Source organism: Balearica regulorum, chromosome 23 (genome assembly GCF_011004875.1).
Source record: "Balearica regulorum gibbericeps isolate bBalReg1 chromosome 23, bBalReg1.pri, whole genome shotgun sequence".
Classification (NCBI taxonomy): domain Eukaryota; kingdom Metazoa; phylum Chordata; class Aves; order Gruiformes; family Gruidae; genus Balearica; species Balearica regulorum.
In genome coordinates, this window is record NC_046206.1 from 4,755,707 (window position 1) to 4,769,220 (window position 13,514).

At 49.0% G+C, this 13,514-nt stretch overlaps 2 protein-coding genes across 5 annotated transcripts; one reads left to right on the forward strand and one right to left on the reverse strand.

Annotated features, from left to right (window-relative positions):
* Window positions 1-720: 720 nt before the first annotated feature.
* Window positions 721-8,056, reverse strand: ACAD8 (acyl-CoA dehydrogenase family member 8). Its single transcript, XM_075774456.1, has 11 exons — window positions 7,875-8,056; window positions 6,719-6,819; window positions 6,161-6,330; window positions 5,360-5,469; window positions 5,015-5,091; window positions 4,601-4,738; window positions 4,058-4,193; window positions 3,858-3,955; window positions 3,465-3,617; window positions 2,434-2,536; window positions 721-1,612 (listed from the first exon to the last, which is right to left on the reverse strand). Exons 1-11 carry the CDS (start codon window positions 7,978-7,980, stop codon window positions 1,560-1,562), a joined length of 1,245 nt encoding a protein of 414 aa, XP_075630571.1. The 5' UTR covers window positions 7,981-8,056; the 3' UTR covers window positions 721-1,559.
* Window positions 2,465-13,425, forward strand: THYN1 (thymocyte nuclear protein 1). 4 transcript variants are annotated; one of them, XM_075774471.1, is made up of 8 exons: window positions 2,465-2,604; window positions 8,874-8,960; window positions 9,947-10,176; window positions 10,659-10,727; window positions 11,427-11,519; window positions 12,205-12,300; window positions 12,932-13,082; window positions 13,196-13,425. In XM_075774471.1, the coding sequence occupies exons 2-8, from the start codon at window positions 8,918-8,920 to the stop codon at window positions 13,240-13,242; spliced, it is 729 nt and encodes a 242-aa protein (XP_075630586.1). In that variant the 5' UTR covers window positions 2,465-2,604; window positions 8,874-8,917; the 3' UTR covers window positions 13,243-13,425. The 4 variants fall into 4 exon arrangements, with proteins under 4 accessions (XP_075630586.1, XP_075630587.1, XP_075630585.1 ...); XM_075774472.1 differs by lacking the exon at window positions 2,465-2,604 and adding an exon at window positions 7,453-7,604; XM_075774470.1 differs by lacking the exon at window positions 2,465-2,604 and adding an exon at window positions 8,060-8,260 and having other exon boundaries at window positions 8,877-8,960.
* Window positions 13,426-13,514: the final 89 nt, after the last annotated feature.

Consider the following 13,514-nt stretch of genomic DNA (forward strand, 5'->3'; position numbering starts at 1 on the left):
TCGGCGGGGCCCGCCCGGCAGCAGGTACGGGGGTGGTGCCGACCCCACCGACACCCCCCTTCGGCGACGGAGCGGCCCTAGGACCGGCCGGGCGCAGCGCGGAGACACTCCCCCCCTCCCCGCTGTAGGACGGCCGTTACGCTGAGGTAACGGCCTGGCGCGCTGCAGCAGTCACCGCCGCGGGCCTGTCCCCTCAGGCCGCCCCCCGCCCCTGCCCCGCCGCGGGCACCCCGGGGAGGGGGGGAGGCAGCTCCGAGCCCCGCGGGCCGGGCCACACCGCCACGGGGGTGGCTTTCCTGCTCGGGGAGAGGGTCTCACCGGGCCGGGCCGGGCCCCCGCCGCGGGCAGGCGGCTGTTTCTGGCTGAGGCGTGGGTGCTCGAGCTGCAAACTGCCCTCGCCGCCCTGCGAGAGAAATTCCCTTTGCAAGGCGTGCAGGAAACCGAGGGAGGGGACCTGAGGCCCTGTTAGCAATAGCCTCTTGCCGTGTAGCAAAGTCCGAGACCGAAAACCACCACAATCTGCTGGTAATACTCTGTATCTCCCTTCCCCGAGAGGAAAGAGGAGCTGGTTCATCTGCAGAGGTTAACAAAGACACTGTAACTAAACCCCACAGAATCTGAACTTTTTTCCAACCCCTCACTTCAAAAAGTGCTTGTTATCTCTGGTTAAATACCTGAAATACCACAGAAGAAAATCACCACAAATTACGATGCTCTCAGTAAAGTTGGCATCATTGCTTTATTGATTCCAAATCTGAGGGGAAAAACAGTTTAATTTACCATTGCTTTTACTCCCCCTACATTGTACACAGCAGGGAGTACCGATTTGAGGCAAGAGAAGTAAATGTTCCTGTGCAGGACCGTGGTTTTTGATTTGTACCTCTCTACTGTTCTTTGAGATTGAGAAAGCACCAGTATGTGGCAGGAATACAGAGAACAACAAGCATTCTGTACATTAGGAAGGGTGTACTGGTGAGAGAAAGATGAGTGCTTCTAGATAAAAGAGAGGCATCCTGCTCCTCAGTTAAAAAGCCATTGCACTCTGCAAGGGGTTAGAGCTGCAGTATTTGTGGCTAACTTGTACAACAGACACCCGGGAGGACAGGTTTATAAGAGCAACTCGTTCCCTTGAACTAAAGGTTTCACTGATAGAGGAAAAGTCCTAAGGGATTAGGCTGCACCTCTGCCGGAAATTCCCGTTTCAGTCCTGACTCAGCAGAGGTGACCAACAGGTCTAGTGTTTCTTTCCAAGAAGGATGGGTGGCAAGCAGCCCATGATCAAGATGTGGAGACAAGAGGCTCGTATTCACAACCGTGATTTATATCTTCAGGCTGCACAATACTAGCCTCGTAACAGAAGCTCTGCCAGGCACAGAGTGCAGCTGTGGCAGGATGGGGGTGGAATCCAGCTGTGCTCCCAGTCAATATAAGACAGAAAGACTGTTTCCACTGGGGTATCCCCCTCTCCACTCCCAGGGAGAGAACTGGTGAACAGGGGAGGGAAACAGATCAAGCTGTAACAGACAATGTAATTTAAGGCTGGAGATTAGCTCCTGACTTCAGCCCTGTAGCAGATTCCTGGCCACAATCATCCGCATCACCTCGTTGGTACCTGCAGCAGGATGAGTATGCAAAAGACAGACAGTTAGGAGATGGTCCAGTTCTGCCCCCAATGAAGGCAAAGAGAATTCTTCCCTGAGCTGCAGTTTACAGCACAGAAAAGCTCTTCCCACCAATTAAGGTGGCATGTAGGAGGCGTTGGGCCAAAATACAACTGCTAAGTGCCAGCACATTGCTCAGGAAAGGCTTCAGAGTGGTAGATGCTGGTGCTTCTTTTTATTTGGGCATTGAGAAGATGCAGGCACCAGGCATCAAGCACAACTTGATATATATCAACATCCGAGTTCTCTGCTTTACTATTTAACACATGTACAACACATAGAAAGACTGTGGACCTACTCAGTATTGGAAAGAGTGTGTCCCTTATCAGGTACCCTGGTGTGGTGGTAGGTAAAGGGATTTAAAAGGAGGGAAAACAAAATGGTTAGGAGGCCAAATTGAGATTAGAAAAGGCCAGACCCTGTTAGAGAGACAATGTCAGAGTGAAGATAGACCGGAATCACAGGAAAGGAATCGTTGGGGAGTGTCAGCACGTGTCTGTAGGAGTAATGGGATGAAAATGGACAGAGGCACTGCTAACATGACAACTAGATTTCCTCCCCTGCTGTAAGACTCTTAAAATACACAGTAACTGCTCCAAGGGCTCTTGGCCAGGGGATTCACACACATGACATCAGGGACACCTCATGCTTAGAGCAAAATGGGATTCTGTAACCCAAGAATCAGAGTCATGTGGGAAGGTGGGAGCCTCTGGAGGGCCTGTTCTCTCCTGCCTTCACTGCCAAGTCACCGGTACTAAGAGCTGTCTTTTACCTTCCAGGATCTGGTGGACTCTGATGTCTCGCACAAACTGCTGCACGGCATAGTCCTTCAGGTAGCCATAGCCCCCGTGCATCTGTAGAGCCTGGTTACAGATCTAAGAAGACAGCATCACTGGTGAAGTCACTTGCGTGGTGTTGAGGACAAGTCAGTGACAGAAGCTCGGTAAGAACCCAGGAACCTGGGCTCATTTTTTATTTCTGATCACCTAATCTTGTTTCTTAACAAAGTGTGGTGTGATGGCAAGGTGCTCTCAGTGCTGTCATATTACCTACGTGCTGTTTCACGTTAATGGTGCATTTATATGAACACGATAGCCTAGAAATACCCAGGAAACGCTTGATTTAGCTAAGGCAATTTTTGCTGCATTTCTACGGTGCTACTGATGCAAAAAGCAAAACGCCAGATCACCATCTAGTGGTCAATCAGCCGAGGAATCTGTTCAGGGCTCTGGTTTCTATGGAATCATGATTCCATGTGTCATTATCTGTCGACTTGGGACATAAAACATAATAAATAGCAAAAATGCGGAGTGCTGAGAAAATATGGTAGCTTCTAAATGACACTGATCTAGGAAGTGTCAAGGTGCAGATTTCCTTTTCCTTTCTTTTTCTCCCTTCTTGCTTTCTTTTTTCAGGGACATTTTGTGATAACATTTTATTTTTCAGTGGTCTAGGAAAGACCACTTGCTACCTAGGACCGATCAGCCTGCAACACACGTATTATCCTTTGAAAATAAAACTGCTCTACTCCCTGTCCTGTATCCCTGCTTGGTCCCCTAGAAAGTAGTGTAGAAAGCACTAGAGGCCAGGAGGCCTGAACTGTGGAGAGGCTAACGCTGCAGCCTCCACAGGGTGCAGAATTCTGTCCCGTAAAACATCCTCGTCCTGAAATGAGGTTTCTGGTTCAATGAACGTGCTTGGGTCTGGGTCCCTACTGTGTCAAACTTCTTTCTGACATCCTGGGAACCAAGAGTGGTCTCCAAGCTCCCGGTTACGATGCCAACTGAGGTTTGAGTAACGTACCGCAAAGCACTCGTCAGTAGCAAAGAGCTTGGCCATGGAGCACAGCACAGCTGCGTCCTCCCGTCCCTCCTGCAGTGCCCGCGCAGCATTTCGAACCATGAGTCGTGCTGCCACCAGGCGCGTCGCCATCTCCGCCAGCCTGAACTGCAGGTACTGCCAGCAGACAGCCCAAGAGGAAAAATTAGGTCAGCTTTTTTGAAGGGGCTTGGGTTCTGAACAACATCCCCACTACCTTCAGGCAGCTCTCAGGCCTGACACGCTTTCTTACTCAGGAACAGCACGTTCCTGACTTCTCTAGGGAAGACCCTGTGAAGTGAGTGATGGGACCTCTGGCTGCTTGTTCAGCCAGGATCAGAAACAGCTCTGGGAGTGCAGATCTGATGGAGACGTTACCTGATTGTTTGCTAAGGGTTCCCCAAACTGTTTGCGGACAGTGAGGTGTTCCTGAGCCAGAAGAACAGAGGCATGAGCTGCTCCTAATGAACAAGAAGCTGGTGGGAGAAGCCAAGGACACAGAGTGAATATGAAGCTAATGCAGATAGGCAACAAGACAATCCTGCCCTCCTCCCTTTGCTCTCAGCTCTCTTTCTTACCAATATTTATCCTGCCTCCATTCAGTCCCTTCATGGCAATGCTGAAGCCCTGTCCTTCAGCTCCTAGCCGGTTGCCAACAGGAACAACGCAGTCCTCAAAGATCACAGCCCGAGTTGGCTGGGAATTCCAGCCTACCTGGGAAAAAACAGAGCACTTTCCAGACTGCCTGAGGAGCAGCACACCTCCAGCTCCCAGCAGAGAACTGCCCAGCCTGCTCTCAACCCCTCGGTCTCATTGCCAAGCTGCCACAGAGTGCCTGTGGTCTATGTGGTTTGGCCTCAGCGTACCAGGTTTGGAAACTGGAATGCGTGTATTTGGGAAGAGGCACAGATCCAACGAGATGTTCCTGAGATTAAAATCCTTCACTTACCAGAGGGACACGTATTGGGCAAACTTAACCGAAGCTGGACTTGACTTGGAAAAAATACACCGGGCTAGGAGTCCAGTCCCATCCAAGAAGAGATCCCTAATGCTTTGCACTAAGCTCATCTCTGTCCTGCACTTCCCTCAAGCACACAGCAAGCAAAAAACAAGCCTCTTACCTTCCTCTCTTTCTTGCCAAAGCTGAGCCCCGGCGTCCCCTTCTCCAGCACCAGGCAGGAGATGCCCTTGGGGCCTGGGCCTCCTGTGCGACACATGACCACGTATACATCGGTGTCGCCTCCCCCACTGATGAAGGCCTGCAGAGGGGCACAAGAAGATAGGGGTGGCTTTTGTGTGCTAACCCTGAGCCTGCAGCAACTGGGGTACAAAGATGGAGGGGCAAAGACCCCAAGGCCAGAAGGTATTTAGGGACCCAACTGTACTAAGCTCTGGTGAATGCTCTGCAGAGCACAGCCTACCTTGGGAGAATACACAGAGATGAGGAGACAGTAGGAAATGGTAAGGATGGTGAGACCCGGGCCCCCTTGTGCATGCAGTGCCATCCAGCAGCTTTACGAGGAGCAAAGAGATACCTTGGAGCCATTCAGGACATAGGTGTCCCCTTTCCTCTGAGCTGAGGTCAGCAGGGAAGCCGCATCACTTCCACTTCCTGTAGGAGAGGGAAGGAAGCAGCCGGTGAAGCAGCAGGTCCACACCCTGCAGTGTCTCACAGGAATTAGGGATCGTAACCAACGACACTTGGGTTTGTACCATGAGCATCTCAGCAAGCATCATCTGTCCCTTCCAAATTTCCCAGTGATTGCCCAAATGAACATGAAAAGAAACTTTTCAGCTCCAGCTCCGTGCAATGTTCACATCCAGTTAAACTATGTTAGGAGTATGGGAAGGGAGAATATTTCTTGGTTGAGGATGCTAACCTGGCTCAGTCAGGCAGTAAGAAGCAAATTTTTCCATGCTACAGAGCGACGGGCAGAACCTGCGCCTCTGTTCCTCATTGCCAAAGGTGTCGATCATCCAAACACACATGCTGGAGCAGGAAAGAAGGAAAGAAGGAGCAGGATGGATTACAGTACGTGAACACAGCCCTGGAGGCAGCCCTCCTTCCACCTGCCCCCATGCACACTGAGAGGGAGCAAAATTAGGTGCCACAGAAGCCAGGAGGATGGACGTCACCTTCCATTCACCACTGACTTGCTGCCTTGTGGAGCAGCAGGTTCCTATTTAACAGCCTCGGTGTTCCTCTTAGCGCTAAGCCCTACTGTCTCTTTGGAAAACTGCACCTGGAAGAAGGAGGCATCATCACTCCATCTTTCGCAAAGTGAGCACGTCACTGAACACGCCTGTACATGCAGGATAGGGCACCGGTATCAGCTGGTGCCTCTGGGCTACGTTACAGTACGACCCAAGCACAAAGGCTTTTTCCAGGCGGGTTACTATCTATAGACAAGCCTAAGTAGAAGAGCAGGGAACAAAATCCAGAACTCAATCCCATCTTGCATGCCACAAAGCTAAAATTACTTCTTGGTGGCATCTCAATTTTGCAGCCTATTTGTTTACGGCCACCCAGAGATCCTCACAGGGACGTGTCTACTTGGGGTCCCAACTTTAAATAATAAGCAGCACCAAGAGATCTGTCTCCAGCTGGATCTAGAGCCCACAGAATGACTGTTTCTCAGCCAGGCTGACACCGCCATCCGCCGCTCGGCAGACACACTCACTTGTGGATGCTCATATAAGCAGTGGTGCTGGTACATCCTGTTGATAAAGCTTCAAAGATTACGGAGGTATCAAGTCGTGACAATCCAGAGCCACCGACGTCTGGTTTCACGTAGATCCCACCGAATCCTAGCTGGGCTGCCTTCCGCATTGTTTCCACAGGGAATATTTCCTATTGGGACAGGCAGAGGCATCGCAAGTGAGTATTCATGATCAATTCAATCTCAGTATTCAATCTCTTTTGGTACACCTTGGCTCCCAAGTCCATCCAAAGTCCTACAGAGTTTAAGTTAACGAAGAGGTGGCTACCTAGACAGATATGTACCATCTTCAGGAGTAAATTCAAGTTTTCAGATGACTGAATAGCCTGGCTAGGAAAGCTTCAAGGTATCTCTGATGGCTTCCCACCCCAGTTACAGCAGCAGCTTCAAAGAAAATCTCCACAGATGACATTACAGCACTGAGAAGCTATTGCAGGAACCCTTCTGATGAGACCCAAGGATCATAACATCCTAAGGGAGGAAAAAGTGAGCAGTACAACCCTCCAGAGGCTGCCATACCTTTTCATCCCACTCAGCCATGTGAGGAGCCATCTCCTTGGTAGCAAAATCAAGGGCAACTTTTTGGAATTCCTTCTGCTCCTCAGTCAGGCCGGCAGATACTAGAAAAGCAGGAAGAGATCAGAATATGCGATTGTTGTGGGAAAGCAAGCACTACCACCTCTTCTATACCCCAAACAATTTCAAAGTGTCCCTTAACTCACAGAAACAGTTCAGGGGCTCTGCTGCAGAAACCATTTCTCTGTTCCTCGGGACCAGCATGAACCGTGCTGACAGAGGGCAGCAGGCTTTGGGAAGGGGCTTTCTTAGGACAAACCAAACCCAAGGTCCCAGCTACGTCTGTCTACGCAACACTAAAAACACCAGGACACGGACAGCACAGTCCACGGCAGCTGTCACTCTGTGCTGCAGAAATACAAGGACACAGTCCTGGGACTTCAAAGAAGTGACGCTAGGAAGCGAGCAATGAATGAAGATGCCCTTTGGAAACAACATCTAAAATTTTCGTTACGCCCTGCATTTGAAGACTCCTGCTTCATTTGCACATAGATCCAACAGTGTTTTGTTAGTTTCTCTCCTAAAATTCATAGGGACGCTGCTGTTTCAATCCTAAACGTGGCTACATTTAAACATGGAAGCAATTCATCTGGGAAGCGTTTGGGAATCCTGTAGGAGGAGTCTGGCTCAGACAGCTGTCATTCTGTAACCAGAGACTATCTTCAGCGATCAGAAGATGCCTTCAATCAGGGGATAACCCAGACTTACAAATGGGTACAGACAGCCCAACCAGCCTCACCAATGAGCCTCTCGCAGTGTTTTACCCAGTCCTTTTAAGATATTCTTTGATTCACAGTCAAGCTTGAAAAACCGTGAAGATCTAGCAAAGGTACCGGGAAGGGGAAAGCTTTTTTTTGTCGCAGGTGGCCACTGTCCCGCTCTGCTGGGCCTCGGGCCGGCCGGAGCCCACGTCTCCCTGCAGGAGCGGGGACGTCTCCCTCCCGGCGGGAACAGGAGGCCCCAGGACACCGACCTGCTCTCAACCTCCACCCGAGACCGCCTCCCTCCCTCAGGCAGCGATCGCGGGGACCGGGATCCCTGCGGCCGGCTGGGCCCCGGCTCGGCCCGCGGGCAGGAGCCGGGCACCGCGGAGCCTTACGGTCAATGCAGGAGGCGATCCCCCGCCGCCCCGTCGCCGGGCACCGCCGCGGCGGCGGCAGCAGCAGCAACCGGGCCGCGACGCGGGGGCCTCCTCGCAAAGCCATGGCGGGGGCCGGCCGGCCGGGAGCCGTCGTCCGCGGGAGGCAGCACCCCCGGCTGCCGGGGCAGGCTGGGAGCTGTAGTCCTGCCCTCGGCGCCTCCCGCTCGCGCGGTGGCTGCGGGGAAGGAGGCAAGCCTACAGGCCATGCCTTATTTTTTTGCATAACGGTCACCCACTTCCGACTCCACTCGGGGCGGGGGACGGTGTGTTTCCTTCTCCTGCGCCGAGGAGAGAGCATCCTTCTCCCCAGTCTGAGGCGAGAGGGGCTGCTGCGGTCGGAGCCGGTGAGGGGGAGCCTGGGCCGGGTGGGAGGTAGGGAGGGGAGAAGCTTGGCATAGAAGGTGGAAAAGTTGATGCCACCCGCTCTGGCAGAAGGAGGCCAGCTCAGAGCCAAACAACTTCTAACAGGCTGCTGGCAGAAGGGGACAGGGGTTGGACCAGCCAGCTTGCTCCCTTTCCTGAGGGGACTTTGCACGCATAATCTCTGTGTGCAACAAGCTGAGCCAGGCACCCCTGGTGCAGGGCCGCACTGAGCTCTGGGAAGCAAGCTGTTCTCCCTTTTCCAAAAAACACAGTTCCTCTTGCATGGCAGAGAGGGGCCACGCTTAGGCCAAGCACCTTCGGGACTTTTCTCCAACAGCTGTGGGGAAAAGCAGCCCTTCTGCTAACGTCCATCAGAGCAGTGCTGGGGAAGGCCTGCCTGCCTCCAGTGCGCCAAGGGTGTGGTCCACAATCAGTGCCAGCATTTGCACTGATAGAGGAAATGGCTGAGCTCAAGGAAGGAAATTTATTTACTCTCCACTTACTGTACAGCTTTTACTGTTGTCTGTCTCGGACATCTCCACTTTTTTCAGCTTGCCTGAATAAGCAGTAATTCCTCCTCCTCCTCTCCTTCAGCAGGTGCTTCTCAGTGAAGAGACAATAATTGAAAGAGACCAGAGATGCCTTGGCCAAGCAGAAAGAGAGACAAAGGAGCAGTAGCAGGTCTGTGCTGACATCCTGACTAATTTAGCATCTCTCACTTGAGGTTCCAAGCTATAGTGAAACTACAGACAGTCATCTTAACTGTCTGTCTTTCAAAGCCACATGTCTTACAGACAGCATTTCCTCTGTAAAAATGGGCTGAGCATCCATGTGTGACTGAGACAAGTCTGCTACCTATACAATAGGGACAGTGATGTATTCTCAGCACAAGGTGGTTAAGAAATGTAACTCATGCCCACTTATGAAGAGTTTTCAGATCCTACACAGTCAAAGTATACCCAGTAGGAGGAAGCTGATATGGTACCATCTGCAAAAAAACCCACAAAGCAAAAAGTTTGCACTTGAGGCAACATTATGTGGTATTTAAGGTGTGAGATGAAAAAATTATACAGTTAGCCTCATCCATGCGACTCACCAGCTTAATTGACCCCAGCAAACCACCACCTTCTTACCCTTTAATCACTTAATTGTTTTTTTTCCTGGCTGGGTCCTGGACAACCCGGGATATAGACACCCTCTGAACAGGTAGCACAGTGGAGGCTTAATCTAAGGTTTTCAGCTACTGCAGAAATTTAAATACTTTAGTTTGCTGCTGAATTTTCCTGTTAATTCACCAGACTCACCTAAACCAACTTTGTTGCCTGCAGCTGATTTCTCAGCAATTAATTAAAAAAAAACAAAACAGCTTTATGTGAGCAACATGGTCTATCCTGGCTTTTTTTATAATTAACTATGTCTATTAAACTACATTTGTGCACACCACACACAAAAATATCTCCTTATTTCAGATGCAAACTAGAAATACTCAGAAACACTGGTGCATAATGTTACTATCTTACCCATAGCATCTGGGGTGCACCAAACTTCTGCTGCAGTCAAATGCCAGTACGTGAAACCAGCTTAGACAGCTAAAAATGTTTCAGCACCAGTCTGTGTTGGAAACGAAATGTGTTTTATCTGAATGGCTTTTTATTGTTTCTTTTAAGATAAAAAAGAGCCTGATGCTAAAATTGCCAAAACTGAGGAGAAGACTCCGGATAAGGAGGAAGAAGAGAAGTCCACAAAACCTCCAGCTGGGAGTTCCAAGTCAGGATGGAAGAACTGGAAGAAAACAAAAGAATCCGACTCCGGTGGGGAGGAAAGCAAGATAACGTATTGTCACTGGCTTCTGAAATCAGAGCCAGAGAGCAGGCTCGAGAAGGGAGTGGATGTGAAAGTAAGCACAGACACCCATCCTTACTCAGCAAAGTACAGAAGCAGTTTCAGTACTATCCAGAGCATTAGAGCCTGAATGCTCAGTTACAGGATCAGACAATTCAGATTGTTTGCAATATTAACACGATTATGTCTTCTCAAAAACCATTTGTCATCCTGGAAATAAAGACATAATGTTGTTCTTTTCCAGGGTGACAGCCTTGGGGTTTAATACCTGTAATAAGAGGAAGTCGGCTCCTGAGGATGCTTAGTTGTTGATAGCAGGGGCAGCATCTAATTCAGACTCTACCTTTACACTGCTGCAGTGTTCCTCCTTTGTGAAGGCTTTTCTTTAGCCCCTGTAGGAACCAAAAAAAATTGTCTCAAGTTTGTACTATAATTGAAGGAGCTACTAGGAATAAATGTTTAGGCACAATGTGACAATGAGGCAATAGAGATCAGAGTTCCTCCTGAACTTACTTGTATTTTCATTCCACTTGGCAGTTCAGCATTGACGACTTGAAAGCTCAGCCCAATCAGACAACCTTTTGGGACGGAGTAAGAAACTACCAGGTAAGGAGCACGTGGCAAAGATGGAATCACTGAAATAGCAGTAGGAAAAAAGCGGCTCTCCCCACAGATAACTGGTTCCCTTTGCCTGAAGGATTTCCTTTTGAGGCACTCTGCCTGCTTTTACAGCTGTATTTTGTCAGGATTCAAAACTCCTGCTTAATTGCCTCTAGGTCAAAGGTAGATTCAGGCTGGGTAATATTCTGTCAAATCATCCAGTTTTTCTTTAGCCTGGATTTTAGCTTAGACAAGCCTTTCTTTTTCTTGACACCTTCTAGCAAGTCTGTCTGTACTTACCCAAATACTGTGCCTTGTCAGTGTACACCTTTTGTTCCAGGCCTCTGTGCAAAAGAAATCCACATGTGCTTTCCCTACTATATATGATCTCCCTACCACATGTGCTTCCCCCTATACATGATCCGCTCTGCTGCTTGTTTGCTGACAGCTAACTTAAATCGTCTTCCTTCTCTGAACGAGGGTGACTGACCTGTTAAATTCCCACATAACTTTCTAACCAACAGGATCTTGTTCTTTAGCCTTGTTTTTGCTTCATTTCATTGCAGCATAAAACATCTGGACAACTGTAGGAAACCTTACCCGACTATCTCTGAAGCACATATACCTCTCTCGTCATTAGTTCTCCTTCCTAACTGCTTATAATGAAACCCTGAGAGCTCTAAGTCTCTTGTTTTCATCCGACAGGCAAGGAATTTCCTGAGGGCCATGAAACTTGGGCAGCAGGCCTTCTTCTACCACAGTAACTGTAAAGAGCCTGGCATTGTTGCCATTGTCAAGGTGAGTGTCTCTTTCTGTTCTGTGTTACAAGGAGAGAGGGGGAAGGTATTAAGCAGTGGGTTATCAAACAGCTCATTAGCCCTACTTCTGTCTCAGCACCAAAGGAGTGCAGAAGTTGTCTAATTAGAGCCATGAATGAGCCTAGGGCACTTAGGCTCAACGGTACCTGTCATGCCAGGGCTGACTCAGGCATCTTTCCCCAGAGAAATGGAACCAAACTGCTGTTACCCTGCTGACATTTCAGACTGCTTTCAGCCAAGTGTTGTTCCACACCCTGATTAAAATCTGATTCACTACATTCTAGTCAGCTGAGCCTGCAAGGCAGTAGTATAAAACCTCAGGCACAGAAAAGCTTTTTCTTTAAGAGGACAACTCTTCACAAAGACTATCATCATCTACCCAGTTTTCCTCTGTTGCATGTGCTCCTTCCACATTGCTCTCCAAAGAGGTGATGATGCTTCCTTCACAGCCGTACTGTTCTGCAGTGCTTCAACCCAAGAAATGTAAAGAAAGGAAATGTATCTCACCATTAGAATGGAGTTCAGGGAAAGCAAGGCTGATTTTTGCACCAGGATTATTCCTCATGTCTAGTCACAGCTTGCTCAAGGGCATTTCATACCCTTTGCTGACAACAGTTTTTAACTAATGGGAACTTGTCTCGCATTCTTCTCCCCTTCTGCTTCAGATCGTAAAGGAGGCATACCCTGATCACACACAGTTTGATCAGAAGGATCCTCATTATGATTCCTCCAGCAGAAAAGAGAACCCCAAGTGGTCCATGGTAATGTAGTAAACTAAATACAGCTGCTTCAAGCCCTGTTTGCAAGCAGTATTTGCATCATACTGCATATCTTCTTAAGCTTCTGTCCTGGCCTAGCTACCTTTTTCTCTCTCAAGCGAAAATCCAATCCAGATTGTTTTCTCTGCCTTTTTCCCTATCTCTTCCAGAAGGCTACCAAAATGTATCTCCCTAAATTATCAAATTTTACCTGGATGCAGAACTGACCTCCATGCATGGCAGAATTCTGGGTTAGGAAAGAGAATGAACATCTTTAAGTAGCATTCTCAGTCTACAGCAAACAAAGCTGTAGTTCTGAGGCGTGCTAAATTATAGGGAAGTGACTGTTCCCAGGCTGGCCGCATCCCACATCTTAATTTTGTATTGTCTGTGACAACGTGCATGTACATTGCTGGTGCACAGTGCTAGAATTCACATAAATAAATCACCTGCCAGAAGTATCTGAAAGTTCTTTTAGCCTTGTGCAAGAAAAAGCTTCCATACCATTCTAAGATAGTACACATCAGTCATTTGCTTCAGTTTAAAATCTTTATCCCCCCGCAAAGATCTTATGTGACATCTGGAGCCTATATCCTTCTCCAACCATGCTCCTTTGCTGCCCATCACTTCCCAGGTGGATGTCCAGTTTGTGCGGATGACAAAACGTTTCATCCCCCTTTCTGAAATCAAGGCTCACCACCTGGCACATAAAGCAGATGGAGGCCCCCTAAAGAACATGATGCTCTTCACAAGACAACGTCTTTCCATCCAACCACTGACACAAGGTAAGAACCTTCTTCTCTGGGTTCTTGGTGCCATTCCCTCTGAGAGGCAGCCCTCGCTCAGAGAATCTGGAAGTTCCACTTACGGCTTTTTCTTCCTTACCTTTTCAATGCAGAGGAATTTGATTTTGTCTTGAGCCTGGAAGAGGAAAAGCCACATTAAGAAACTGACAGCAGCACAGCTTCTACCCAGCCCGCTGATGCCTCCTCCTAAACCAGCGTAATTCTCAAGTTTACTTGCTCAATCGCAGCAATGAGAACATGCCCGCACGTGATTCGCAGCTACACATCCCTTATTCTGACACACTGTTTTTGCTTATTTTTAAATAAAGCCTTTTAGAATCGATTCCAGCTACTCGATTTTTAATAGTGGAAAAATCTGCGATTTACCTCTTGAAGGACAAAACAGGTACATCCTCCTTGAGGATGTTTACT

Bases quoted from the DNA above. Each gene is read 5' to 3' on its own strand.
- THYN1 (XM_075774471.1), top strand. From the start codon at position 8,918: ATGCCTTGGCCAAGCAGAAAGAGAGACAAAGGAGCAGTAGCAG. The intron at 8,961-9,946 runs GTCTGTGCTGAC...GTTTCTTTTAAG, and splicing joins AGACAAAGGAGCAGTAGCAG to ATAAAAAAGAGCCTGATGCT. The intron at 12,301-12,931 runs GTAATGTAGTAA...ATCACTTCCCAG, and splicing joins AGAACCCCAAGTGGTCCATG to GTGGATGTCCAGTTTGTGCG.
- ACAD8 (XM_075774456.1), bottom strand. From the start codon at position 7,980: ATGGCTTTGCGAGGAGGCCCCCGCGTCGCGGCCCGGTTGCTGCTGCTG. The intron at 6,820-7,874 runs GTAAGGCTCCGC...CTGCTTTTCTAG, and splicing joins GATCGCCTCCTGCATTGACC to TATCTGCCGGCCTGACTGAG. The intron at 3,956-4,057 runs GTAAGAAAGAGA...TTCTCCCACCAG, and splicing joins TGGAGGCAGGATAAATATTG to CTTCTTGTTCATTAGGAGCA.